Source organism: Fundulus heteroclitus, chromosome 4 (assembly GCF_011125445.2).
Source record: "Fundulus heteroclitus isolate FHET01 chromosome 4, MU-UCD_Fhet_4.1, whole genome shotgun sequence".
Lineage (NCBI taxonomy): Eukaryota > Metazoa > Chordata > Actinopteri > Cyprinodontiformes > Fundulidae > Fundulus > Fundulus heteroclitus.
The window spans coordinates 34441286-34468756 of NC_046364.1; the positions used below are offsets into that span (position 1 = coordinate 34441286).

The 27471-nt window shown below is 40.1% G+C and overlaps 2 protein-coding genes across 2 annotated transcripts in view; one reads left to right on the forward strand and one right to left on the reverse strand.

Annotated features, from left to right (window-relative positions):
- Positions 1-492: 492 nt before the first annotated feature.
- Positions 493-13775, reverse strand: gpib (glucose-6-phosphate isomerase b). Its single transcript, XM_012855083.3, has 18 exons — positions 13587-13775; positions 13272-13362; positions 13008-13076; positions 12788-12907; positions 12616-12699; positions 11373-11519; positions 11141-11212; positions 11010-11054; positions 10850-10903; positions 9989-10049; positions 9727-9770; positions 9442-9594; positions 8107-8236; positions 4933-5009; positions 4499-4627; positions 4178-4253; positions 3376-3442; positions 493-877 (listed from the first exon to the last, which is right to left on the reverse strand). Exons 1-18 carry the CDS (start codon positions 13703-13705, stop codon positions 754-756), a joined length of 1662 nt encoding a protein of 553 aa, XP_012710537.2. The 5' UTR covers positions 13706-13775; the 3' UTR covers positions 493-753.
- Positions 13776-18092: 4317 nt separating this feature from the next.
- The window catches only part of garre1 (granule associated Rac and RHOG effector 1), a 41072-nt gene continuing 31693 nt past the window's right edge, over positions 18093-27471 (forward strand). The window contains exon 1 of the mRNA XM_012855081.3: positions 18093-18175. The gene's annotated coding sequence lies outside the window, so the exon portion shown is untranslated. The remainder of the gene's footprint in view (positions 18176-27471) is intronic.

Consider the following 27471-nt stretch of genomic DNA (forward strand, 5'->3'; position numbering starts at 1 on the left):
ATGGTACCCAGCAGAAGGCTTGAAGAGAATGAGAAAATACAAAAAAGGCACGTTGAGGCCTGCTAGTATCATGCATCTGAGCAAATAATGTATCCTATCTGTAAACATATTTTTGCACGATTATCACATGTGGTCTAATGGCTTACATTTACAGGAAGTTTGGCATATGTTTTCGAAGCATCTAAATGATGTTTAGATGAAGTGCCAATGAGGAGTGGACTGTGATCCAGATGCTGTTTGTTTTTCTCTCTAAATGGATGCCGTGGAGTCTTGGGACCTGTGGGGAGGAAGAAAGCACCACAAACGAAATGAACTTTGCTCTTTTGTTCCAACAAATAGTCATTTCTGGGAGGCCTGCATGCTCCCAGGGAAGTAATGCAGGCTCTCTGGTGCCATCTAGTGACGGCCTTTCTTCTGCCCCACAGAGGCTCATTTGCTCACGCTGTAGGTAGGAGAACACTGGCAGCTCAGCCTTGAGAGTAAAACGGAGGATCTGATAAAAGATATTTATTTCAGAAACACAAATTCCTGCAGCAGTAGAGACAATGGGAGCATGATTCATTCTGCTTGCAGCAACAAACGACTACATTTGTGACACGGCAAAGACAACATTGTGTGTAGACAGTCGCAATATTCCTAATGAGAGCACAAGCATCAAGTGCTTCTGCTCGACTGCGTGGGAGTGAGCAGTTCCAGTCCAGGCAGATTCTGAACTGATCAGAAGGGTAATGATGTTCGGGGAAAGCTTCAAACTTAGGCAAAATTCTTCTTGAGGAAGTTGATGAGTCCGTTGGTGGATGAGTCGTGGGAGTGGACCTCTGCGGTGTCCTTGAGCTCTGGCTCAATCTTCTTTGCAAGCTGTTTACCGAGTTCAACACTGTTGGTGGAGTAGGGAAGGAGAAGAAAGGATTTCATTAAGCGCAGTGATGCTTTTTAAAAAATATATACAGTATATCTATCTATCTATCTATCTATATATATATATATATATCTATATATATATATATATATATATATATCTATCTATCTATCTATCTATCTATCTATCTATCTATAGATAGATAGATATATCTTTTTAGCTACTGTTTACCATCATGTACTGTACAACCTTAGAACTGTACAGTACAGATAATTACTAGGATGGACGATCTGGAAGTAATGCACAAAGCAGGGCAATCAACTCCATTTGTTGCTGCCATCTTGTGCCCACTGTTTGCTTTATTTGTGCACTGGATTCACAAAGCAGATAGCATTAAATACACGCAAATGCAAGCCTGCCCATCAAGTCCAAGAGATGGGAGCAATTTGCACCTATTTTTAGATCATGTAGCAGTTCTTTAGCAGATCCACAAACCGTTTTTTATTTTTTATTTTTTTTTATTTTACTTTTCCTTCTGCCTATAGGAATTCAAATATTTCTTATTCTGTTGACATTTCAGAATTGGACACATTCACATGGTCATTTGCTGACATCAACCTGCCCACTTAGAACAGGAAGTGACATGTTTCTGTGGTGTAAATATTCTTTACGCTCATTTAGGCTTCAAGCTTTGATTGATGTCACAGAACAAGGGGATGTTGAACCTTAGTCTGAACAGTGACGGTCAGCCGGACCTTGTGGGAGTGGGAACCTGGCATATTTTTTTATATCTCGCCGTCTGCATACAGTTGGCTTTGCCTTAAATCACACATGCATGGTCCAATTTGCTTCAAACTGAATCTGAATGATTGTTCCCAACCTACAAACAGACCAATTAGATTACACTGGAATTGGAATCCAAATGTGCACAAAATAATTGAAACAGTTTCAAGAAGTTCAGATTTCAGACACATTTTGAAGACATCTCATCGTAGCTGAACCATGCCTGACTAATGTTAGATGTTGAGGCTTGCTATTAGTACCTGCGGAGCTAAGTTGCAGGCTTGCTGGAGGTGTTAACGTGGTGATGCAGAACACACGTGGTGGCGACACATGACGGAGCGGTGCTGAACTGATAGCAGCTTTAAAAAAAATTGTATTTCGAGGACCCCAGGTGCTGTTCTTACAAAGCTTTGATCAAAACTTTAAGAACTGTTACGCTTTGTTTAATTTATGTAATCTTTTGTTAAACGGTAAAGCTAGTCCAATCAAATATAGGCTGTGTGGAGTTCTTAATGGAACAGCTTCCCCTGTGAATCAGAAACGTACATTCACTTAGTCAGCTCGAAGACACCCAAACAAACACATGGAAAACAGATAAGGTCTCCATGATGACACGTTCCTTCTACAGACATCATGTGAGGAGACCAACCCCTTGGAGGGGTGTGTCTAAGGTTAGAGAAAGCCATATATCTAGGAGATCAGGGCTCTTTGTCTGCAGGATGATGCCTGGGATGGTTTTGTTATAAGAGTCCTGTAAACCGTATGAATGTTTCTCTCCCGTATTAGAACAAATGGGAAAATTAAACTCTGCTGTTGAGTCATCCTTAGAGTGTGTTTATAGTTGTAAGCTGCCTAAAGAACCGGTGGGAGCAGCCATGATGTTAGAGCGTTACTGTGGTTGACCACATTAGAACAGGGTCGGACTGGAGAAATCGCTGGAAAGGCATTTCTAAATAATACATGATGCTGCAGACTGTAAAAGACAGTGGAATGATGCATTGCTCTGACGGATTTGTTTCGTAGATAAAATGCATTGATTCAATCAAAAATGCATCAAGTTACATGAATTTAATGTGTGGCCATTACAGTATACTGTAGCAACTTGTGATTTTATCAAAAACAAAAACAGAGAACTCTCATGCACAATTGCAAATTCTTCATTTCACGTAATAAAAAATAAACTATTGTTTGGTTTCTATTTGTAGTGGTGCGCTCATTTGCAACATCCTCTTTCTTTGTCGTCAATGTATCACCTCCTTCTCCTCGTTGTCCCAGTTTGACTCTCGGCAAAACTGTTGTCGTCTGCTGAACTGTTTGCACAATCATGAATGCAATTTTAGGCAATTTGTTTTGATTAGAGGAACAATTTGCTGAAATATTATGCATAAAGCCCACAGTGCTGGTGATTTTATATCTTTTTCTTCCTGCACCGCAAGTACCTCCACCTTTCAGGAGACGTTTCTTTCCCTGCATTATTTGTATAATGCAAAATGCACTGGTTTTTGCTCTGGCTGTAATTTACATAAGTACGTAGAAATGTGGGCAAACAAGCTGCCTTAAATGCAAGTAAAATGGTACCTATAAATGTAAAGACCGACTTTAGGGGATGATTTGCCTTTGCTTAAAGTTTGAGTATTAAAAAGACATGGAAACTCAGGTTTGTAAACATTTCACATCAACAAATAGCTTTGTGAGTTTGCCCGTCTGCATACAGAAAGAAATAAACAACTTACCCCCATTGGTCAAAGCTGTTGATCTCCCACATTACACCCTGGACAAAGATCTTGTGTTCATACATGGCTGCAACACAACACAGTAAATATTATAAGTTGAGAAAGAAAGAAACATATTTCGTTTGTCATTGCTAACTGTAGATTTATGGATGTGTCAGAGTGAATCAGATGATAATAGAACATAATATGCTTGCTTAATTTGGCAGCCTAGTTTCAAAGCGACTGTTACCATGCAACAGTGTGCTATGTCCTCACCGAACCTGTTCAGGATGTTGCAGCAGCTTAGTAACGGCGCAGTTGCTGCTTTTGAATATCCGTCTTTGCATGACAGCTAAGTGAATTTACAATATTTCATCACTATTTTGAAATTAGATTTTTTATATTGCACTTTTCCAAAAAAAAACTACTTTTCAACGCAATTATCCTATGTACTATCTTTTGTAACTGTGTCTGTAATAACAAATTCCTTTCAATTTTCAAATTTAGTGCAATTGATTAAAGAACCACCTTTCTCTTCCAGGTAGCATCATGTGGATTATTTATACGTTACCAGGATGCATAAATGTTAAAATTTTGTATGACTTATTTTACAGACTTTGATTGAGGCAGAGCAGTTTAGATGCAATCAAGGTTGTGAGCCTAAAAGCATTCAAGACTGGCATTAATCATACAATCTAAAAAATATAAGTAATATGAGAAACAGACATTAAAGAATTTAGCACTATAAAACATGAAATAATAAATTAGAAAATTATTAAACAACTGCATTTATGGACTCTATTTCATCTTCAGTAAATCTCACCTATGAGTGCTCCAAGTGTGAAGGGCGTAAGTTTCTTGAAGATGATGGAGTTGGTTGGTCGATTTCCTTGGAAAACCTGAAATGATCACATGGAGATAATTTCTGAATAAATCAATCAATTTGCTTCGTTTAACACAAACAATGTAGATTCTGCTGAGTGATTCTGATTCACAACCACTGGGTGGCCTTGTTTCCTACGTTCTTTGGCCTTCCCAGTCTATTGTGTGCTATGCTGGCTCCATTTCCGGTTAGGAAAGCATTTTGTGTGTCGTAATCTTATTTTTACATAAAAAAGTAGTTTTTTTCTTCATTTAACTTTACCTTGTGAGGTAAAATTTTCTCCAAAGCCTCTCCGCTCAGGCCGCTTGCCTCCAGCTCCTTCCTGGCCTCCTCTGTGGTCTTACCCTTCATCAGTGCTTCTGTCTGGGCCAGAAAGTTGGCCAGCAATATCTAAAGACAAATATAAAAATAAAAAAAATCAGCAGTTACTCTGTAAACATTTTCTTTTTTATATCGTCACAAAAATTGCAATTATTACACTTTCAGTATTCAGAATAAACAACTCCCAGTCCCTCAAAAGCCTTCAAAGCAATTTAAGCATAAAAGGCAATAAGTTGTTTGCAAAATGCTATTGTAACAACTGCAAAACAGAAACCTTGACCTTCAACTGTTAAATAATCCCGTGGAGTACTCAAAAGAGGGTCGTCATGATTTAAACAAATGTTTAAAACAGCTTTGAACAGCCTCTGTAAAACCTTGTGATGCAGGTTGTCTCTGATGGGATGCTGGGTCTGAGCGGGGATCAGGAAGTCAGCTGGGACCATTCGTGTTCCTGTAATGAACCAGCCAGAGTCAAGTAGTGCCAAACCTTTTCATATGTAGCTCCTATTAAGACCCAGAACTCTAAATTTGAAACAGCAAAATATCCTTTGACACTGATGTAGTTGGATCTGAAAAAAGGCTTTTGTAAAACCATGTGGTTCCACTGCATAGACTTAAAAAGTAGAATTTTTCGAACAAGCTTTTCATGGCATTCAATCATATTGATGGAGAATAATGTATCAATACCAACAGCATAAGATCAACATTTTGAAACAATGAAACCTGCATATAACAGGGTTCTGTTTTAGGACATGAATGAGATAAGTGAATGTTATATGTAGATGATGCTGTCATATCCTGTATTTAACTGACTGCACAACAGGCTGCACAGTAGCTGAAAAGGAAATCTGTGTAGTGTGTTGAACCCCCCCCCCCCCCCACACACACACACACACACACACACACAAATAAATAAAAATGAAGTTCATATATTTAAAAAAAGTCAAAAACCACAAAATATGATCATAGCTAATTTTTGTCTGAAAATACTATAGCTGGATGTAAAGGCAAATTACATTTGCATACTCTGATTTCATCACTCCTTTCCAACCAATAACCATGTAATGTTGTACAAACAAGCTTTAAAGATTTTAGATAACACGAATGAAGCAGCATTACTGGAAAATCCCCCCCAAAAAGTATTCTCTCCTAATCTGATAATTTTATCCTTTACTGTTTCTAAGGTAATTAGTCAAATTGTTTTTAAACCAATCACTGCAGGAGTCTTAACAAGAATATTTGTTACTGGCGATTATGATTCAATAAGATGTCAAATTTCCCTTGGACATTCTCCTTTTTTTACTTAAAGGACACAAGATTCGGAAAGGTTTGCCGCCAGAGACAAAAATGAACACGGTAGTTTTTAACTCTCTGGAGATTCAAAGGCTTAAACAGACAAATCTGAGATATGTATACAGGCTACAAAGGCTTCACTGGTCAGTTGCAGTATTGCTTATTTTATAATACAGTTTTTATTGGTTGCTTTGACCTGTTTGAAGAAACCTGCAACCTCTCAGTTTTCAGCATCACCACCTCTGCAGAGCAAAAGACACCTCTTGCAAATGAGTTAACTCATTTTCATTGGTTTGACACATTTTCCCGCCCTTTTGCAAAACAGTTAATGCAGATGTCATTCATGCAGTCCAAACTCCATTGCTTTAGCTGTAGTAGCAAAACAGAAACCATATGTTCCAAGCTCTTAGAAACTTCTTGATCAGAATGAAATCACTGAAGCACCTGATTGACACTTCTTTACACAATTTTTCAATTTGCAGTCAGTTTGCAGGCTTTATGTAAAAGGTGCCATGTTGTGTGTTGATCTTTGCAAGCATGGATGGTCTAAGGCAGATGAGAGTCAGAGTAAGAGGTAGACGGGTCAGGGGAAGAAGATTATGAGGAAGAGGAATCTGTGTACGAGGTGGCAGTGTAGCTGGAAGGGCTCAATTTACAGATGAAATTCAGGCAACTATGATTGATCATGTGGTAAATCATGGCCTTTCACTTAGAGGGGCAAAGAGTCCAAACTTTTCTCAATAGAAACACGGTTGCATCCATGGTAAGAGTTTTTCTACGGGACAGCAGGTGTTGCTGCTATACAGTATATACATCTCTATCTATTCCTATAGAGGAATTCTTCAGTGCATGGAGATGGAAGGTATGTGATCACTGCCCCTATGAGCAGATGCCTTTGCTCAATGCAATGTCTGCTGCTGCCCATGATGTAGATGCAGAGGCATGTCAAGGATGGATCAGGCATGCAAGAAGATGTTTCCCTAGGTGCACTGCAAGGGAAAATATTGAGTGTGATGTAGATGAGGCCATGTGGCCTATTCGTCAGGACAGAATGGACTAGAAGGAACAAACAGCTCTAGTATTTTCTGTTGGAATCTTTCATTTTTTGGAATATTTCATTTGTTTATCTGGAAAAAAAAAGAATGAAGAATCAATAAAATTTGCATCACAACATATCCACTCCTGGATCCATTTTTTGCAAAAAGGCAAATTTGATTACAAATGACACTGACATGTAAGCTCGTACAGTCTTTGGCTACAATGAACCAGCAATGCTGCACTGATTCACACTGTGTGTGGTGTTTTGTATTTTGTTGCCCCTTGTGTAACGAATGATTGGAAGGGCTCAAACGTTTGTGTGCAAGTTGTGTTGTTTGAGGGCAAAATGTGCTTTTGGTCCATATTTTAAATGTTTTGGCAGAGTTGTGACCCTTTGCAAACAAAATGTTTAATTTTGACCATTGGTGCCACTGTTTAGGCCTCTGCGTTAACTGTTTTGAAAAATGTGAGTTTTGAGTTGACTGCTGCGTCAAAGCAATCTATAAAAACTGTAATAATAATAATAATAATCATCATAAACCTTTACTAAACTGAAAACAAACAAAAAGCTTTTCATGCAGGAAAAAATACATCTTCATTAAATTGGGAATAAAAAATATGAATATTACATTTGTGGGTTAATTCATGGAAAAGATAAATTAACACACAGGAAGGATGTCAAGCTGTTGAAAGGCAGAAGCATCAACCTATTGCTGTGCTTGGAGAAAATAAAGGAGATGATGTGGTGTACCTGACAGGGTCAAGTGACACAAATAGGATCATGAAGTGGTTTTAGGAGAGACTGGACTTTCTAAGGAAGCAGAAACTAACACCAGTAACCTCACAACCTTTTCCAGAGCTTTGGTGGAAATACCGTTGATGTACTGCATCTAAGTGTGGCGTTTATGGTGCAGACAAGAGGGTCCTGCAGTGGACAGTGAAATGAGCTGAATAGATTATTGGAGCTTCCAACTCTGCCAGGGATCTGTTTCAGATTTGGACTTTATAATAATGCACTTATTTCATATATTTGCTTTTATCATTTAATTTGTTTGTTTTTGTTGCTGTAAATACATTTTCCCAACAGGATATTCCAAAGAAACATCTCGCTTTGGTGTATGCTAATAGTTATTCAGTGAAATGACAATAAATGAATTTGATGTGATGCATGCATACTGATTGAATTAAAGTAGGTATATACGTAATGTTGTTTTTACCTTGGTGTATGAGCTGGTAGAAGGCGTGCTGTCCGTTGGTTCCCGGCTCCCCCCACACTATGGGCCCTGTGTGGTAGTTCACGCGTGCTCCGTGGTTGGTGATGTACTTTCCATTTGATTCCATGTCTCCCTAAATTATAAACATTCACTTTTAAAATCATCACATAATTCAAGGTTTTCCTGATAAGTTCTGGCTTTTCTCTGTCTTCTTCTACACGGCTTTAAATGTTGTTTATATTTTTGTTTTTTTTCTGTCTTGCTTTTGAGGGCATTCTTATGATTTGGTCTTGTCATTTTGTAGTTGGTCTTATGGTTTCTTCGTTCATATCTATTAGTCCTTTTCATGTCTCCTCTACGCTTTTTTAAACATGACCTATATTTCATGAAACCCTTTCAGTTTGTGGACTCTCTGCTCATTATCTCCCTCAAATGTTGTATTTGGTCTGTTTTGCCAAACATTCTTGTTGCAGATGCACCAATAAATCTCCCGGACATCAGAATCAGACTTTTATTCACTGATTGGCTCAGACAGGCAGTTGAAATGTAAAAAAAAAAATCATATTTGTTCTTTGCATACAACATAAGACTCCCGCCATTTAATATTCACACATATCAAACAACATGTACACATATTTAGACTTTTTGACTTTTTTAAATCAAGACTATGGAAGATTTAGTGACACATCTTTTGACTGATTTAATTCTTTGATATTGTTTTATCTTGAAAACTGCTGCCTCTATCAAATCATTTTCTTTTCTATTTTAATTTATAGTCCTTGGTATTCAATATCATTTCTGAAAATTTTGCATTTCTACTTGTAATTGTTTGACTTTTATGTTGTGATTGCTCTGTCTGTCTGTTTGTCTCCACCAGGTCCACCATTCATGGCAGATGATGATACCAGAACAACTACGTTTTATTTCACTGGTAGTGATCTTAGTGGGGAATTTTTTTTTTTTATTTCTTTTGTGTCACTCTTTGTTTAATGTTTGGTCAGACATTTTCTATGAGTGAACCCTGCTTCCAAATAGACCCATAAAGGAGATCTTTGTTTCCCTCCACAAAACAATAATAAAAAAAAACCTCCCTGCTCATCAGCAAGAAGGTGTCAGCATGAATTGACAAGCATTAGCCATTTTTTATGGATTTATTTGATTTTTAATCTCACACATCACTTATATTGGTCTTATCTGCCCCAAAGACTACAGATGGAAATTCACCAGTGCCTAAATCCGGTTCAGTGCATCTCCTCCCTTAATATTCCTGTATCCTTTCCTGAATAAATAAATTAAATGGAAAAAGAAAGAAAGCTTTGATGCATCCAAGAGACAAACCTGCTGGAAGTAGGCCGTAAAACGGTGCATATACTGGTCGTAGGGCAGCATAGTGTGTGTCTCAGCGTGGAAGAAGTTGATGTACCAGATGCCCAGTAGAGCCAGCAGCACGGGGGCGTTTTTATCCAGGGGAGCAGAACGGAAGTGTTTGTCCTGCAGCAGAGAATAAAAAAAGGTTTAAAAGTTACTTTTAATTGCTCAGAGCCTCCTGCCCCCTTCGCAAGGGCCCCATAAGAATAGTTATTCTATATCTGAGAGGTGACTGGCTCATCGGGGTGCACCTACCATCCAGTGGGCTCCGGACAAAAGTTTCTCAAAGTTGTCAAAGCCTGATGAGAAAATGTAACAGAGAAGTGGGATGAATGTGGAAATTCCTGCAGATGAACTGAATCCAGTGTGAGCAGAATGTTAAGCACAGGAGCAGCCTGACTGATAGCGTTGGTTAACCCAGCACTGCAGCTGAACTGAATTATTGATGCGGATATAAAAAATAAAATAAAAACAAGCCTCTATACAAAATTGTGGATTTTAGCTGTCCAGTTCGTACCAATATGTAAAGCAATGGCCATTCCAATTGCAGACCACAGGGAGAAGCGACCTCCAACCCACTGGAAGAAAAAAACAAAATAGCAACATAAATTGTATCTCATTGAGAAACTCCCTATCAGAACACACTGAATCCCAATAAACAAGAATATTATCAAAAAGTTAACTAATTTCAACAGTAAAATTCAAAAAGTCAAACCAAATGGGATGGTTTCATTAAGCACAGCCTGATATACATTTATATGCTTGCATAAAGCCGTCCCACCCAACTTTTACGGCAATGAGCTTGTGTCGCTCACTGTCTGCTCAAGAAGTTAGCCCATAATTGAGTAGGCAGAAGCATAGCAACAATATAACAATTCTGCATTAAAATTTTACATATTTGATCTAATGCAACATTCTAATATTTAAATAAACAGAACTCTGGTGTTCCAATATCAAAAATTGCTTTAAATAGCTTAACATCATTTAAATACGTCGTTCTATCTATGAGTCCATTTTTTTTAATTGAATAACTAAAATAAAATTGATTGATGGATATTTTGCCCCCATTGACAAAACGTATTGCTTGTCTGCACATTTTCCATTATCTGGTTTTAAAAGGCCTCCTCGGTGCTGCTTCCTTTTAAATACCAACAATGTGGCTGAAAGCAACTCTGTGACCTTTAGCGTAACCTCTGCGAGAGGAAAGGCCACTACCAATAATAACTGAACCTGAAGAGAGGGGCTTCTGATTACCCAGCAGCTGCTCTCCTGAGTCTCTGTCCCACCTACTTCACAGGTCAAAAGTCTCGTGTATTTATAGCAGCTGCTCAAATCCCCCCATCACAGAGTTAGAAAGAAAAGGCGAGCAGCTACTCACATCCCAGAACTCGAACATGTTCTCCGTGTCGATGCCAAAGTCCTTCACTTTGGGCTAAAGGGAAGAAAGAAAAAAAAAAAAAACAGGCCGGTTCAGATGCAGATTTTAATATGCTGAAGACTGACCAAGTTTTTTTTTTTTAAAAGGTTGTCGAACTTACAGCATTTGTAGAGAGAGCTACAAAGTGCTTGGCAACGGCAGCTTTCTGTTAACACAAAGCAAATAACGGATTAAGAAGGATATCAATTAATTCCCAAATCAAACTGCATTTTTCAGACCCTATCCACTCACATCTTTGGCATGTTCAAGGAACCAGGCCTTGGCTGACTCAGCATTGGTGATAGTTTCCTGAGTGGTGAACGTCTGCAAAAACAAAAAAGAATCAGTGGCTCCTTGTCAGTCGACAGAAACGTCTGTCGAAGGTTCCTTAACTTTCCACATCTTACATGCACTGGATGTTTCTTTTCATGCAAAGCCTCGTCTTTAATGTGAAGACGTGTTGTTTTCGAGGAAATCCGGATACCTTGGATGCGATGATGAAGAGGGTTGTCTCAGCATTGAGCTTGGCCAGGGTTTTGGCGATGTGGGTCCCGTCAATATTGGACACAAACCACACATGGGGACCGCCCTTTGAGTACGGCTTCAGGGCTTCCGTCACCATCAGTGGACCCTAGGGTTAAAGACAGTAGAAATTCTCCATGTCCACTTTGTCACTTCACAGTGAAAAAGAAGGATTTTCACTGGCATTTTATGGGAGATAGACCAAGACAATTTGGCACATAACTGTGAAGTCAAAATTAAAATGGATACATGGGGGAAAGCTACACATTTAAGAAGTCCTATTTTTATATCCCCCTACACATGTTTTGTCTGTCCCCTATTTGGGGGACAAATTTGGCCTTATGAGGCCAAATTTGTGGTCATTGGTCTACATGCAGGATGCTACATATGTGTAGAGAGAAAGACTAATGCAGCACGTCACCCTCATATAAAACATGGTGGTGGCAGCGTCATGCTGTGGGGACACCTTTTTTTTGCAAAAGTTCATCTCCCAGCAGGACAAATACCCTAAACATATAGCCAGAGATGGAAAAAAGCTAATTTATATGGTAGAATGGCCCAGTCAACGTTCAAACCTAAATCAAATTGAGAATTTGCGGCAACACTTGAAAATTGATGGCTCCGGTCTGAGAGGTGAGCTATTTTGTAAAGAACGACAAACAAATCCCATGGAGATACATGTGTGAAGCTGTAACTGCAGCAAACGATTTACTCAGAGGGGCCGAATAAAAATGCCTCACACAATCTTTAGATTTAAATGTTTTCTTTTGTTTAACAACGTATCGTTTTCGTTACCCTCCACAGTTACGGAAAATGTTGCGTCGATGTTTCACGTAAAATTCCTGCAAACTACACTATAGCGTTTTTGTAAGCGTGGGGAAAAGCAAATAGAAACTTCTATGTGTTTGAGAAAAGCTAAGAATCAATCAAGAAGTAATAAGAAAATAGTAAATATCTCATAAACCTCAAACCAGATTTTAAATAACCTTTGGTCTCAATGGTCCAATTCAGCTCTACTTAGTCCTACAGTTTTGAATTTTGACCTTGAGAGGATTAAATGCCATCACGAGTCCTTAAAAAGTTAGAAATGTCCATTGAATTTTCAAATATGAATCTCCAAATTATACACCAACTTCAGCACCATCACCCAGCTGCAATGCATTGTCATAGTTTCACATGGTTTGATAACATTTTTTTTTACTCACAAGGTCTGATCCTCCAATTCCAATGTTCACGACATCTGTGATGGCCTTTCCCGTGTAGCCCTTCCACTCCCCGCTGCGGACTCTCTGCAAAAAATGCACCCGGTCACCAACAAACACCTCTTGTGAAGCAAACCTTTTGAAAATGGGCCGCCCCACCACGGTTTGCACTCACATGACAAAAGCCTTTCATCTTTTCCAGAACCTTGTTGACTTCGGGCATCACATCCTTGCCGTCAACGGTGATGGGGGTGTTGGAACGGTTCCTCAGAGCAACGTGGAGCACAGCGCGCCCCTTCAGATGCAAAAACACCAGCAGACAAAGATCAAGACACGGTGACTGTTTTCCAAGCCGTAAAGTTAAGTAAAGCTTGTTTTTGGTCATCCATGTGCACCTCGGTGAAGTTTATCTTCTCTCCATTAAACATTCTCTCCCTGGCAGCTTCAATTCCTCTTGATTTGGCCTAAAAAAAAATAAAAAGAAAAGAATGTAACACAAAATCAAAAGTGCTGCTTACAAGATTGTGGTTTTATTTCAGTCAAAGAAGCACTTAGTGACCCAGAATCAAGCCGTCACAGGATGAATGTTTGCTTCTTGCTTAAAGAGGCGTTCCAGCAGTTATCAGGAAAATAAAGAGCAGAGCTGGAATTCAAATTACCAGGTCAACCAACATTTTCATGACTTCTTCGGTGACGAGGTTCTTCGAGTAATCCAGAAGGATGTCTCCATCGTCGGTGTTAAGCGTAAGGCTGTGGGGAAATATAGGAAAACAATGAGCTGAACAACAAAAACACCAGGACACGTTGTGAAAGCGATACATATTGACATTTTCTGGCAGATTTGCACAACTGGAATGCATCTGATGACTTTAAGGTGACAAAGTTCTATTAATATATGAAGTTTTTGACCGAAACAAAAAGGTCCATCTGTTCTGCTCTAAGGAGCTGTCTGAGTTCTATCGTACCAGACGTACCTTAATTTATTGAATCTTTCTTTGTCCGCCTCAAACATGTGCCTCATATTGAGGTTCAGGGCGTGGGCGGTGTACCAGTCCTGCAGCTTCTGAAAGTTGGGGTCCTGAGTGAGTCCCATGCTGTCCGGAGGGAAGAGGCTCGCCGTGCTCTGCTGTGCTCAACTATCGGGGCTGAGTGGCAGCGAGCGGGTCGAGGGCGAAAGCTTTATCAAGATCACCCGGTCTAGATCCGCGCTCTCCCCTCCCACACGAGACACGACGCACCAGCTGCTCGCGCGTTTCACACTTACACTCAAAGGTTAAAAGGCCAGCAGCAGTCGGACAATGCATTGGCTAAAATGCATATATTTGTTTTCTTTCTTTCTTTCTTTCTTTTTTAAGACAGAAAACCCACATAAACCCTCTTTATCTGCTCAGTTTTATCTGCTCAGTTTGGTAGGTAAGATAAGATAAGAGATAAGATAAGATAGTCTTTATTGATCTCACAATGGAGAAATTCACTCGTCACATCGGCTCATACAAGAAGGTGCAGAGTAGGGAAGGTGCATTCAGTTATATACAGTGAATCTTCATATATACAATAGATCAAAAAGAATACCAAAAAATATAAAAAAAGGAAATAGGAATGGGCATATGATGTCTCATTTACATTCTTAGTGGTCTATATATATATATATATATATATATATATATATATATATATATATAAACCTATCTATATACTTAAATATATACATATATCTATGCGCCTACTTACATACGCACCTACGCGTATGTATGTGCATATACATTGTATACATTTGTACATACATACATACATACATACATGTGGGCTGACTTATGTTCAGGTGGTGATAGCAGCAGAAGTCACTACATCAGGATTATTGCACGGGTTGTAGGACAGTGTATTAAATAGATTATTGCACCTTGGTTATTGCACATTAATTATTACAGTTATGGTCACAGTTGCAGTTACAGTGCAGCATTGTAAAGTCTGATAGCAGCAGGAATAAATGACCTGCGGTAGCGCTCCTTTTTACAGACAGGATGTCTAAGTCTGGCACTAAAGGAGCGGCTCAGCTCCTCTACAGTCTGGTGGCTTTGTCAAGAATGCTGAAAATATTTATTTTGTTTTATAGAGATTGAAACACATACAGGATATTACTGAAAAATATCATTCCTTTTGGATTAGGTATTTTGCATGGATTATGATAATCTGATTTTGTGACTGTAATCATCAGTAAGCATGAAAGAACATATTTTTTAAACATGTACATTTCAAATATATATATTTTTTACCGGTACACTTGGTTGATCAGAATGTGCCTAAATCCAGATTATTAAAAAAAAGTATTGAGTCAAAACTATTAAAAGTGGACCTAATTTATTTACCATTTTGTAATATTGTTCAGTGTAATTAAAAAAGTACTCACCTATATTCTTGACCATTTTTACTGTACTTCCATCTCCACGTGCTTCTGTCTCACCCATCCTTCATTCAGCTCTTTGTCCTCGCTCTTCCGCTCCACCTACAACTTGTTGAACTGTGTAGCTTAACAATTAAGTTTTATTCAAAGACGATTATCTTTCATGATGCTAAACACAAAAATTGTTGCCACTGATGAACTCAGGGACATACGAGCCTGTGCAAGGATCTTTCATTACAACCAAGAAAGACACGACTCAGGCTCCCATTTTCTTTATTAGACAGTCTAAATGTGCTTTACTGCAGAAACATTCAGCGCTGTTAAAACATTAAAAGATCAGTGATCTCAAAACGCCTTTATTTCAGGTAAACTGTAACCAGTGATGCATGATATCCACTTTAATGGACCGATCATTAATTGCAATTACCTTCCAACAGAAAATCAGTACTTTCCCATTTGAGCGATTATACTACGCCTTAGTTGTTAGGGTGCACACAAAAAAATTGCTTAAGAATGACAATATATGAACCATTTGTTTTTCAGAATACTTCATGTTTCTGTTGTTTTCTACGATTTGATTATTTAGAAACTTAAAACAACCTCTCCGTTAGGCTTCCTTGTAATTTCATGTGTCAGACATTTTCCGTGTTTGCACAGTGTCACGCTTATTGCTTAATTGTCCACGTCTTGGGTCCTCGTTCTGCCAAAAGAATCCAGCGACAACCCTTTTCTACATTCCCAGCTGATGCCATTTGATTAATGGTAATGTCGCTACGCACTGTAACAAAATTCCCAGAGCCTTTGGACGAGGCTTAAGTCATCTACTTAACAGCTGAAATACCTCTGCACATTGGCATGTAAACAGGTGTCCACCGCTTTGCTATGAAGCTGCTCAAAAATTCTAGGGCAACAAATTACCTTAAAAACAAAAATGAGAGAACAGAATTAGTGAAATGAAGTCCACCAGCGCACACTCCAAGTGTGACATAATCTGTCAGGATGAACACACCTTTTCTAAAAGGCCCCAGAGGCTGCAGCACAACTAAGCAAAATGCATCACACCATCAAGACCAGGGAGCTCTTCAAACAAGTCAGGGACATGTTGCGAAGTACAAGTCAGGGTGGGGTTATAAACAAATATCCAAGTATTTGATGTTTCCCCAGAGCACCATCACATCCATCATCTTCCAATGGAGAGTACACAGTACCACAACAAACCTGCCAAGAGAAGGCCGACCATCAAAACTCATAGAACAGTTAAGGAGGGCATAAATCAGAGAGCCAGCAAAGAAACCAAAGATAACCCTGAGGTAGTTGCAGAGCTCCACAGCAGAGACTGGAGGATCTGTCCATGGGACCATAATAAGCCGTACACTCCATAGAGCTGGGCTCAACGAAAGAGAGGCCAGAACAAAGCCATTACTTAGTGTTGAAAATAAGAACATGAACAGTTGTGCTCGATGATGTTTTCTGGTATTTTGTCCTATTTGTGGTTTGCTTTACATAAAAAAAATACATCTATAAAGCTGTAGGCATGTTCTATAAATGAAATGGTGTAAAGTCCTAATCAAAATCCATTTTACTTGCAGGTTGTGAGGCAACAAAACGTGAAAAATGCCAAGGGGGGTGTATACTTTTGCAAGGAAATGTACATTTTCAAATTGGTCAAGTTAAAGCAATTGCAGAGGCTGACAATAATTGTAATGCTTTTCAACTTAGAAAAAAATATATTTTCCTATATTTTAAGAAATTCTGTTACTGCAAAATGACTTCTTCAGATGAAGCTTTTTACACAACTGACTGGGAGAGTGCTGTTCCTATAAATGTGTGCTACACACATAAAACAAAACCATGAATGAACACAGTTTCAATATAGATGGAGATATTAAAACTCATAACCTGCTACCTGAATGAAATTTTGAGTTTTCTGGATATCCTTTTTTAATCAAACCAGCTAAAACCTCTGAAGGTTTGAGGGATTAAGTTTAAGAGTTGAGGGTTATGTTTTATAAAGTGTTTCAATGGGTGACTGAAATAGGAAAAACGTTTTTTTTTTTTTGTGTGATGCAACACAGTTGCTGTTCATGCCAAACCGACACGAGAAACCGGAGGACATTCACGCCCCCAAGTGACCCTGCTTAAAAGTATGAAATGCAGACTGTGCTATCAATTTTTGAACAATAGAGGGCGACAAAAGTTCAGCCTGGGGATGTTTTTTTTCCCCCCAGGCATCATTAAAATAAATTGCAAATTGTGTTAAAGTTCAAGTACGTAAGGACTTTGGTGGTTGGACTTACTAAAATCGCACGACTTTCAAAAAGTTGCAGACTGTTGCTAGTCTAAATTGTTGCAAATTTCTTTTCAGCAGAAAAAAAAATACAAATGCACAAATACAAATAAATAAAAAATCATATTAAATCCTAATCCCATCTAAACACATTGTTTGTTGACGTTATTTTGCTATTAATGTAAAAAAGTTTACTCTTAAGGTTTTAGCCTCATTTAAAAGAAAACCAATAGACATTAACAATTAAATAATGATTCATGTTATTTTTACATGACTCTTATTAGTAATAGGTCTTTTAAATATTGTTTAGGTTCACATTATTAAATCACCCAATAATATGACATAGATGTAAATAAAATTTTATTTCCATCCTTCTGTAATGCAAATTTGTTACTGCTGCAGATAGGTGTCATCCTGCAAAGATAAGTGGGTATAACGTGGATGGATGGATGTCCCTGTTTTGTTTTGTTTTTTCCAGGAAAATCACGTTCAACTGTATAAAATAAAGGGCTACAAGGGTCCAGAATAGTTCAAACAAATGTGTAATTTGAAATAAATCAGTAAATGAATCGTAGGGATAATTAAGATAGAGTAGAATTATACATTTAAGTCACACAATTAGAAAAAAATATACAAAATCTGCCCAAGAAACAAAATTTAAATGTAGGGCATATAATCCCAAGAAAATAATCATTGTAATGACTATGTTCTGCACGTGTACCAGCACTTCTAACAGGAAACGCGGCCCATACAATTTATTCTCGGTTTTATTTTGAAAGTTTCACCGGAAGTGTTGATTCTTAGGTGACGGCCGCTTGACTGCGGTCACACACAGACAGGGAATTCGCTGTCAAGAGGGTGGATGCCAAGAGCTGGTGAGCTGTGCTCTCATTAACTTAACGTGTACTTCTATGTTCTTGGTGTGTTTTATCGAGGCTGTCGGGTTTCCTCGCGGTAAAAGCGAAAGAATGTAAAGAAGTGCGTCCCGGGCGTCAACGTTTGCTCGGCTTTCTTTCCTCGCAGCGCCTACATTCGTGTCGCAGAGGGTTAGCTGATTAGCTAACAGTTGCTCGCTTAGCTTCGCGGCTAGCCCGCTTGGTACCGATGCATTTCTGATGCGTCTATTATCGGACGCACCCGCTCTCCGACGAGCGTACTCGCGATTTTTTTCCGCTGCTGTCACAGACGTGGCTCTCCCCACGGGAAAACGGAACAGAAGTTCCCCGAAGATGTCGGATACATTTTAATCTATTATTATTATTATTGGTAAGCATTGAACGTTCACGTCTTTGCGCCCGCGACCCCCAGCGTGTCGGTTGCCTGCTGTGTGCGGATGAGGCGACTCCGCGAAGGAGGAGTGGTTGGCGCTCTCGTTTATTTTTGTTGTCACACACCGCCTAAGATACCCCCCCCCCCCCCCCCACACACACACACACACACACACATACACATATATACACACGCGCGCGCGCGCACATCTTGATTACGTTGAGCCGAAGCGGAGCAGGAAATACGAGAGGACGTGTCCTCCTCGGCAAAAGCGGCCCGGTCGCTCGTTGTGTCCGATAACGGACCTGGGGCGGTCTGGCTCCGAAGTTATGTGCCGCTGTCGGTTCGGTAACGACCAGCCGCGGAAAACCCGAGATGTAGGTTAACGTTATTCAAACGGGCGACAAAGACGGTGCTTACGTCATGTAGCGGCACGTTTTTTTTCTTTCTTTTCTTTTCTTTTAATTACATTTTTTTTTTTTGTCGGTCGGTGGAGAAAGTGGATTTGGGTGGTGATTTTTTGTTTTTTCTTTAATAATAGGCGGGTCTTTGGGCTCTCTCTCTTTCTCTCTCTCTGTGTCCACCGGGCGAGTGTGGACGGACCCCCGGCGGCGGAGGGACCGTCGGGGGTAGTAGGGCCGCGGCGTTCCCGCTGTCACCGCCGATGATGCGCTCGCACCGCAGCGGCAGCCCTCCCCGGCGACGCGACGCTGCAAATTAGGGCGTCGGAAGGCCGTATTAATAGCTGCGACATAGTGTTCCCATGACTGGCGCCGTGTCATCCCAGCGAGTTTCGGTGAAACCGGCTTGCGGGGATTCTCTCGACGCCGTCCTGCCAAATAGTGATCTGGTCGTCGGAATGAACGCCCTCGGGGACTACAAAGCCCAACAAAGTAGACGGTCTCGTATGTGGCTGAAGGGTTTAGGATCGGGCGCTGTAATCGCGCTTAGAGAGCAGCGGGTATCTTACAGGTGTTTAAAATATGCGCCGATTTGATTGATCGGTATGTGGAATGTGCACCACAGCTTCCTGGGACTTCTTGTTGTTGCTGTCTTTCGCATATCTCTGCTGTGAGCGGTCACAGTTAATCAAAAGGAGCAAATTTTTTCATCGGTTATGTGGATATATATGTACAGCAATGGCATAAATGCTAAAGGTTGACCCACTTTCTGTGTGGGTTTTCTTCACAGGCTTTCTTTGCGTCACGTGGAGGCGTGTTTCTGTTACAAAGTATCAAAGTGTAACAAGGCTTCGACACCATATCCAAAAAAAATAAATTGGTTGTACATTTACTATGGTTGAAAGTGCTTTTAATAATACCAGATTTATTTTTTCCCCCCACTGGATACAGCAGGGGTGTCCAAAAAGTGAGGCTGGTTGGCCGATGGAGACCTTTTCTTTTCAAGAAGGGTAAAATTATTGCAGACACATTAAACTCTTCTAGCAATTGAAATGTCAGGTGCAACACAAAAATATTCCTCTTTTAATAACTGAACGTTTTACATTCTCTTTAATTTCACAGTAAACAGGGTAACGTCCATCCGTTGACTTGCACCTTCTAATGCGTTTATTAAAGTTAGCTAAACACAGCAGGCGTTTTCAGGGAACGACTGACCCAAATCCTGTCGCTTTTGTCGAAGAGGACAAGAACAGGATTTTATTTATTTTTTCTTTAGAAATAGAGCTTGCTTTTCTTTCAGTGCAAGAAACGTGCCTCATCAAAAGTGTCACCACGGTAACGCATAACGACAATAAAGTTTTCGTGGCCGTCCTGCCTCTGTTATAGGTTACCGTGGTGGGGTGTAGGGGAAAACAGCCGCCGCCTCTCTGCATATGTTGGATGCTGTCTATCACGGGGCTGTAATGCTCATAACGCGGCATAAATCTCTTACTCGCCGCTGTAATTTATATTCTCGGGTGAACTGGCCATCATCATCAATCCGTAGAGTCATGCATCGTTACGTTTCCATCTATAAGGCCGTCCTTGGACTGTCGCTGCCTTACCTTTCCTCATTCCTATCACTTAGTCGTAGACAGTCCAGCCACAGACTCTCCGGACTTCCTCTCCTCCAGTGCTCCATTAGTACGATCAGAACTAAAAAAAAATAGTCTTATGAAACTTGCTCTTGTTTTTAAGTAATATTTTTATTTGAGTCGAATATTTTAATTACTATTATTGTGTTTGTGAAATTGTTTTGTCAAGCAGGTCTCTCTTAAAAATGAGATATTACTTGGATCTTAGTGAGAATACCCGTGTGAAAGAAGGTGAAATAAAAATAAGACTGATAATAGACAATTATCTTTTACTTGTTTTTTTTGTTTTGTTTTTTGTCAATCAAGCCCAAAATAATTTGTAACCTAGACGGCCATCGTTAAATAAGGCAAATGTGTACAACCCTTTGAGTTTTGGATCTCAAATAATTTACACATCCCTTTCCTCCAGAAAATCTAATTTGTTTCATTAATGCATGCTCATATTTTGTGGAGTAGGTTAAAAAACAAACATTGTAATAATTGGTAAATTTTTTATTTATTTTCTCATTGCTATTATAATATTTAGCCCTCATAAGTTTGGACTCCCCTGCCCTGGTAAAAAAAAAAAAAAGGCTACGATATACTTTGTTTCCTTGTTTAGTAGTGTGAGAAATGTGTTATATTTACAGTTGCAAAAATCACAGACGGTCCTGATTCGGAAACTGAAAGGAGCCTCAGCCAATAATTTACATGTTCATTGGATACCGTGATTGCCGTTGGTCTGTGTAAATCACCTTTAGGTGTACATTAAATGCAAAGTAATAGTTTATGAAGTAGGTTGCTTTTGGAACTGATGTCAAATGGAAACCACAGAGGTTTCGGTGAAAGATAAAGCTGTTAAAGGTGGTGGTGTTTCCTTGTTTTTGTCGGGTTTTGCAAGCGTGTGCACCTCCGTAAAAAGGCCCAGAGCGTATTCCTCGTGTTGACATGTGGCTCCGTCGCGTTGTCATGGAAGTACGTGCCTGGCTCTATAAAATCAGTGTCTCTGCTCAAGCTCAGCGCGTCTGGCGGCAACGTCATCTGAAAGGTTAGTGCGATGTCGCCGTCGGACCGCTGCTCAGGCCGTGTTCACGTTTCTCTCCTTTATAGTGTCCCGTTTCTCCACCAGCGTGTGATAGGACTGGAAGCGACACTATTCCTCGGTCTTACTCTCAATCCGGATGCGTGTTTGAGGAAGTCGACATAGAGTCACAAGATTACTGTTTGCCGTCGCCTCGGGTGGAGTTCCAGGGATGCTTCCTTAAACAAAGGAGCTTTCTAGTGTTGGTTGTTGGTGCATGGTTTAAGATTATACAGGTGTGTTCTGCAGTGGCGTCTCCTGCGGGGGCGGGGGGGGGGGGGGGTTGTTTCAGGCCATGTTGTTATTTTGAATTCCTTAGCAATACTGAACTGAATGTCCTAGACAAGCTTTTATGACTTTGTTTTGTTTTGCTACTACTTCGCTGCTAACCTTTTAACACAATGTGTAGTTTTATTTATTTTTTTACGTCATCACTCATATCATTATCCAGCCAGCTTCCTTCAGCTTGGAAAAGTGACGGTTACAATGTTGTCAGTGTTTCCATGAAGTTACCTTTGGATGGCACATAAGAGTGTTTCTTTTTTGGATGCCAGCTTGATTGGGAAGTAGCCACCTTAGTTCACCTTCAGTGCGCATCAGTGTTTCATATTTTCGGTGTTTTGATACTTGTTTTTAGCTCGGGTATGTATGTGCCTTGAAAGACTGTTGCAAATAGTCAAAAACCGAGGCTTTCGGCTCTGACATGCTTGAGCTGTCTCACGTTTTGTCACGGTACAATTAATCGCAAACCTCAGTGTAATTCCTTGGGATCTTTGTTGTTTTAGACAAACGCAAGGCGTGTAAGAAAGGTGGTGCATACACGTACATAAAAAAAATCATAATTTCAGATCCATATGTTAAATGGATTCATTATAAACACTGAAATCTTCTTATATTTTTTTATGACTATAGCTTTACAGTGTCCTACAAAATGTTAATATTGTTAAAGAAAGTCAAGCGGAAGACAAGACGCCAGACCCGACTAGGCAGGTGACCCAAAGCCTGCTAACTTGGGCTTTTATCACGCCTCAGCAGAACCGCAGGCTGATCGCCTCCATGCCACCCTGCGTTGATGAAATGCAAAAGGAGCCCCAACCGAGCACCGAGAGCATGAAAATTGACTTATTTTTCAAAAGCCTGCAATTTCTGTTCAGAATATCCCTTTAATTAATCTGATGTAATATTAAAATTTTCTGAGACACTGAAAATTTTTGGGGTTTCATTATAATCCATAATACAAAATTAAAAGAAGTAAAGGCTTGTCTTTGAAAATTGGCTCAAATTCATTCAGATTGTATGCAGAGCGTCTTTGTACACTAATTTTACAGGCCTGTGAGTTTTATATCCGCCTGTACTTTGACTGGGCCAGTCTAGTACATGAACATGGTTTGTTTTTAAACCCTACCACAGCAGTTCTGGCTATAGGTTTAGGGTTGGTGTCCTGCTGGAAAAGTATGCTGTTTGTTCTCTCATGTTCTCTAACCCACCTCTAAGACTGTAGCAGAACGGCCGTATTTTATTCTGAGGTTAAATTGAACAGCTGGTCTTTTATTTAGTTACTAAATCAGGTGAATAGTGAAGGCAAAAATGGCTGCATTCCATTTTGTCTTCTACATAAAACTTAATAGAAATGCACAAAACCTGGTGGTGGTTCGAAGGCAGCACTTTTAGTCCAGTAGGGATGTTTTCACTCTGATTTTGGTGAGGTGGTACCCACTCTGGACAAAAACGGATTCATTGATGTTCTCACCGTGCAACCAGGTGTAAGCTACCAGTATCCCGCTGCATAAGCTTTAGATGTAAGATGTATACAGCTGTGAACCAACTATTTTTATTTTTTTTTAATTTTTTTCCCCATCAATGCAGCTGTTTTTCTACGCCGTCACAAAATGGAGCGTTTTCCAGGGCACCATGTAAAAGACGGCAGTCCACATAGTGAAGCAGCGAGAGGGTTTGCAGATAAGGGGGGGGGGGGAGGCCTTGTGGCCTGGGAAACGTCCATCTCATCTCCAGGGAAACCGGTTCAGTGTTGGTTTGTGGTCGGCTATTCGCCCCACAGTCAAATGCTCTCTGAGAAATGCTCGTGCATCGCAGATGACCTAATACCGGAGCAAAAAATCAGGGCCGCTCTCCGAGACCGTGATGCTTATCTTTATTAAAGCCCCGCCGTAAACACCGCAGCGTTCACGCTTTTTCCCCGAAGCGCGGTAGAGTTCGGGGCCAGCGAAGACAAATGCCAATTGAGTTAATAAATGCTCGACTCACAAAGGTTTTTTTTTTAAGAAAGCGTATGGATACATCTGTACTTTTGTCCCGGCTGAAAATATAGGCCCCTGCTGGCAGGAATGCAGCACAGTTTGTAACTCCCGCATACAGGCTGCTGTGTGGAGGCCGAGGGAAGCGTTTTCCTCCCCATAGGCTACCACCAGCCTTTCATGAATGGATCTGACGTCAGAGCCTTTCATCACGGCTCTCACTTGTTGAGATCCACCGGTTTAGCATGCTAAACACACTCTATTGTACACGGCTATTTAGAGAGGAAATCAGAGATTATTCTGGTGAATGCAGAAAGACATTTATGCTCTGTTCAGATGTGCAAGTTAGTGTGGCTTTCCTTTGGACCCCTTGTCAATACTAGTGCATACCTTTCCCTAATCATTTGCTGAATAGAGGCTGAATATTTTTTGACAGATGGGTGTAGAAGTTTACTTTTAGTCCGTGCAGCGGTCTGTCGCAGCAGCACGAACAGGTTAGCTCTAGGTTTTGTCTCTAGCTGACGGAAAAGAAATACAAATCCAGTCCTGCAAGACTGACCATCACCTTAAGCACGTTGGTCTGAGATAAGAGCCGCGAGAAATGTATTTTTAGCTCCAAATTCAAAAACAAGAATCGGACGAGAGCGGGGTTCGTTGTCGGAGGAGAAGCAAACCAGGGCAAGAACAACATAAACCAAAATCAGGAGTCAAACGCATGCATTCCAGAAACATGTTGTTCAATAGCAGCCAGGGCCCTTTTTCTGCTCCGCTCCTCATAAAGTCATACAGCTGCATGTGCACGTCTGAGTTTTTCTTTTTTTTCCTACGCGCTGGTATGAGGGGACTGGGCCGGCCACAATACGCTCCTTGTGCTTTGTGGACTGGAAGGAGCCTGGCTCCACTCCTGTCACACAGTTGCTCACGGCACTTGTCCCGTCGTTTGGAGCGACCTCCTTGACCTGTCTGCTGATTGTCAGACTTAACTGTGACCCTTTTTTTTTTTTTTTTTTTTTTTTTTTTTGTCCTCCGAATTCCTTCTGTAAAGCATCTCCTGTCAAATATTCAACCTTTCCAGCTTTGCTTTCCAGACCCAATTCCTACACCGATGCATATCTGTCCTGCTCTTGATACTTTGTGGCAATGTTTCACAACTAATGCTGGTTTCTTCTGCCTTTTTCTGCGCTTGTTTGAATCCACATGAAGAGGCTTCTGGGGAATTGCATTCCATCGCTTCATTGACAACAGATGTAGAGGAGAAAGTTTTTTTTTTTTCTTTTTTTATTATTTATTTTTCACTTTGAACCGAACCTTTAGCAGCATCTAAAAACGGTGCAGTGTGGATTCTAGGGCAGCTGTTTTGCCCACGAAGGCCAAAATAGACTTCATGAGAGAGCTAATGTGGGGCCTGTGGTTAAATCATCTGAGGGCTTGTGTTTGCCTTGCAGACGGATAAGAAGCTGTCACCGTTCGTAACAGCTGCCCCATCCCCACCTATGAGGCCACCTTCTTGCGACGTGACAGCCGCGCATATAAGTCTAACGGCCAAAAAGTAACTAGTCCAACTAATGAAGCTTGGATGCTTCATTTTTGTCCCGACATCAGCCTTTTTTTCTAGCCGGTTGACATTTCCGATGTTCTTTTGGGTCCGACCTACCCACTCTGGTTTTCTCCCCTTTCCCGTTCAAAGCACTGTAATTCTGAAAAAGAAAAAGAGGGAATGTGCATTAAAATCACACGCAAACGACATTAAAATGACCATTTAAAACAAATACGCAAGACGTGACGCTGATAAAATATCGTTTTAATCCTTGATGCGAAGAAGCCGACAAGCTCTGCGCGACATCTTCAGGGAGTTGGCTCCAGAGCTGAGAGGCATTTCAAAAACCGGGTAAACGGGTTTCTTATGACTTGAGGGGTCTCGGCAGTGAGTCATACCCGACGAAACGCTTAAACTGATTTAGTTTCCAAGACCGTTCAGTATCTTATAGGCTAATAACAGGATTTTAAAGCGTTCATTCTAATAAACGTGGGGCGCAGCTTGTGATACGATCCAATTTCCTGGTGCTGGCCGAGCATTTAGGACAAGCTCACTGCAAAAACGGATCTAAAAATAAGTTAAATGTTCTTAAAGTTAGTGTATTTGTCCTTGATTTGAGCAGGTAAAAAAGATTATTTGCCAATGGAATGAGTATTTTTACCCCTAAAATAAGATAATTAGACATCCTGCACTTGAAATAAGGTGATGGAGATGAGTTGTTCATATTTTAAGTGCAAATGGCAAATAAAGTGCAAATGGCAAATAATCTTATTTATCTGCTCAAATCAAGGACAAATACACTCATTTAAAGAAAATGTTACTTATTTTAAGTTCCGTTTTTGCAGTGCTGCAGCAGACCAATTAATCTACAGACGCAGGTAAAGAAAACATTACACTATTCTAACATATTATGCATGCGCAGTTTTCCTCTGGCCTGTTTTGATAGAACCCCCTTTATTCTGGCATTGTCTTTTCACTCCTAGTCAGAAGATTTAGTAATGGACTTTGTGTTTGTTAGTTTTTTTGCATACTGGATAGTTTTTAGCCTTATTAGTATTTGTGTGCTGATCTCTAAGCTCCAATTTTGGGACCAAAAGCAGCGGCTTCTGTTTGTCCTTCGTTGAACTGGAGAAACTTCCGGCAAATCCTCTCTCGTTGATGTTACGCACACAACAACTACGCGATTAATAGACTGTGGTTGTGTGACTGTGGGGGGGAGAGGCGTACGCATGTTGAATAGAATCGCTCCAAGAATCAGGGTTCCCGCGGATCCTTAAAAAGTCTTAAAAGGCATTGAATTCTGTATTATAAAACTAAGGCCTTAATTGGCATTAAAATGTCTTAAATTAGTCGTTCTTATGTCTTAAAATTGTTACCAGGTCATAAATAGGATTTTATTTTTGTAATCCTTACCAAACGGTAAAATAATTGACACAATTATATATTTTTTAATTTACCGAACGGCTCAATGTAACCATTATTGGTTCCGTCCCGATAGCAGAACCAATAAAAACTGTTGCGGCCGGATCATAGCTGCAAAAAAGAGTTGGCACTGGTTATGTTGTGGTTTTTAAAACTGATTCATAGTTTATCTTAGTAGGGAACAAAACAAAGTTTGTGAATTCAGTTCAGTAGTTGTTAAAAATATATCTGTAATTTGTGTGTTTTCTTTAGCTTTCTTCCTATATGGAATGTTTTTCAAAATGTTAAACATGTCTACTGGGCCAGAAAGTAATGGTTTATGTTAAAATAAACATTTGGGTGAAGTTGTCGCAACCAGGTTTATCTTGTTTACCGTGAAGTTGGTCTTAACTTTTTATTTCAAGTGGCATTAAAAAGGTCTTAAAAAGTCTTGAATTTCACTTGCCTTATGCTGTAGGAACCCTGAAGAATGAACCCCACATGAGACTTGAGTTCGCTCAGACCTATGATTAACAGAACGATACAGAGCGGCCCCGATCAATGACGAGACAATTGTCAGATTGCCATCTCGGGCCAGTTGATTAGTGCACCTC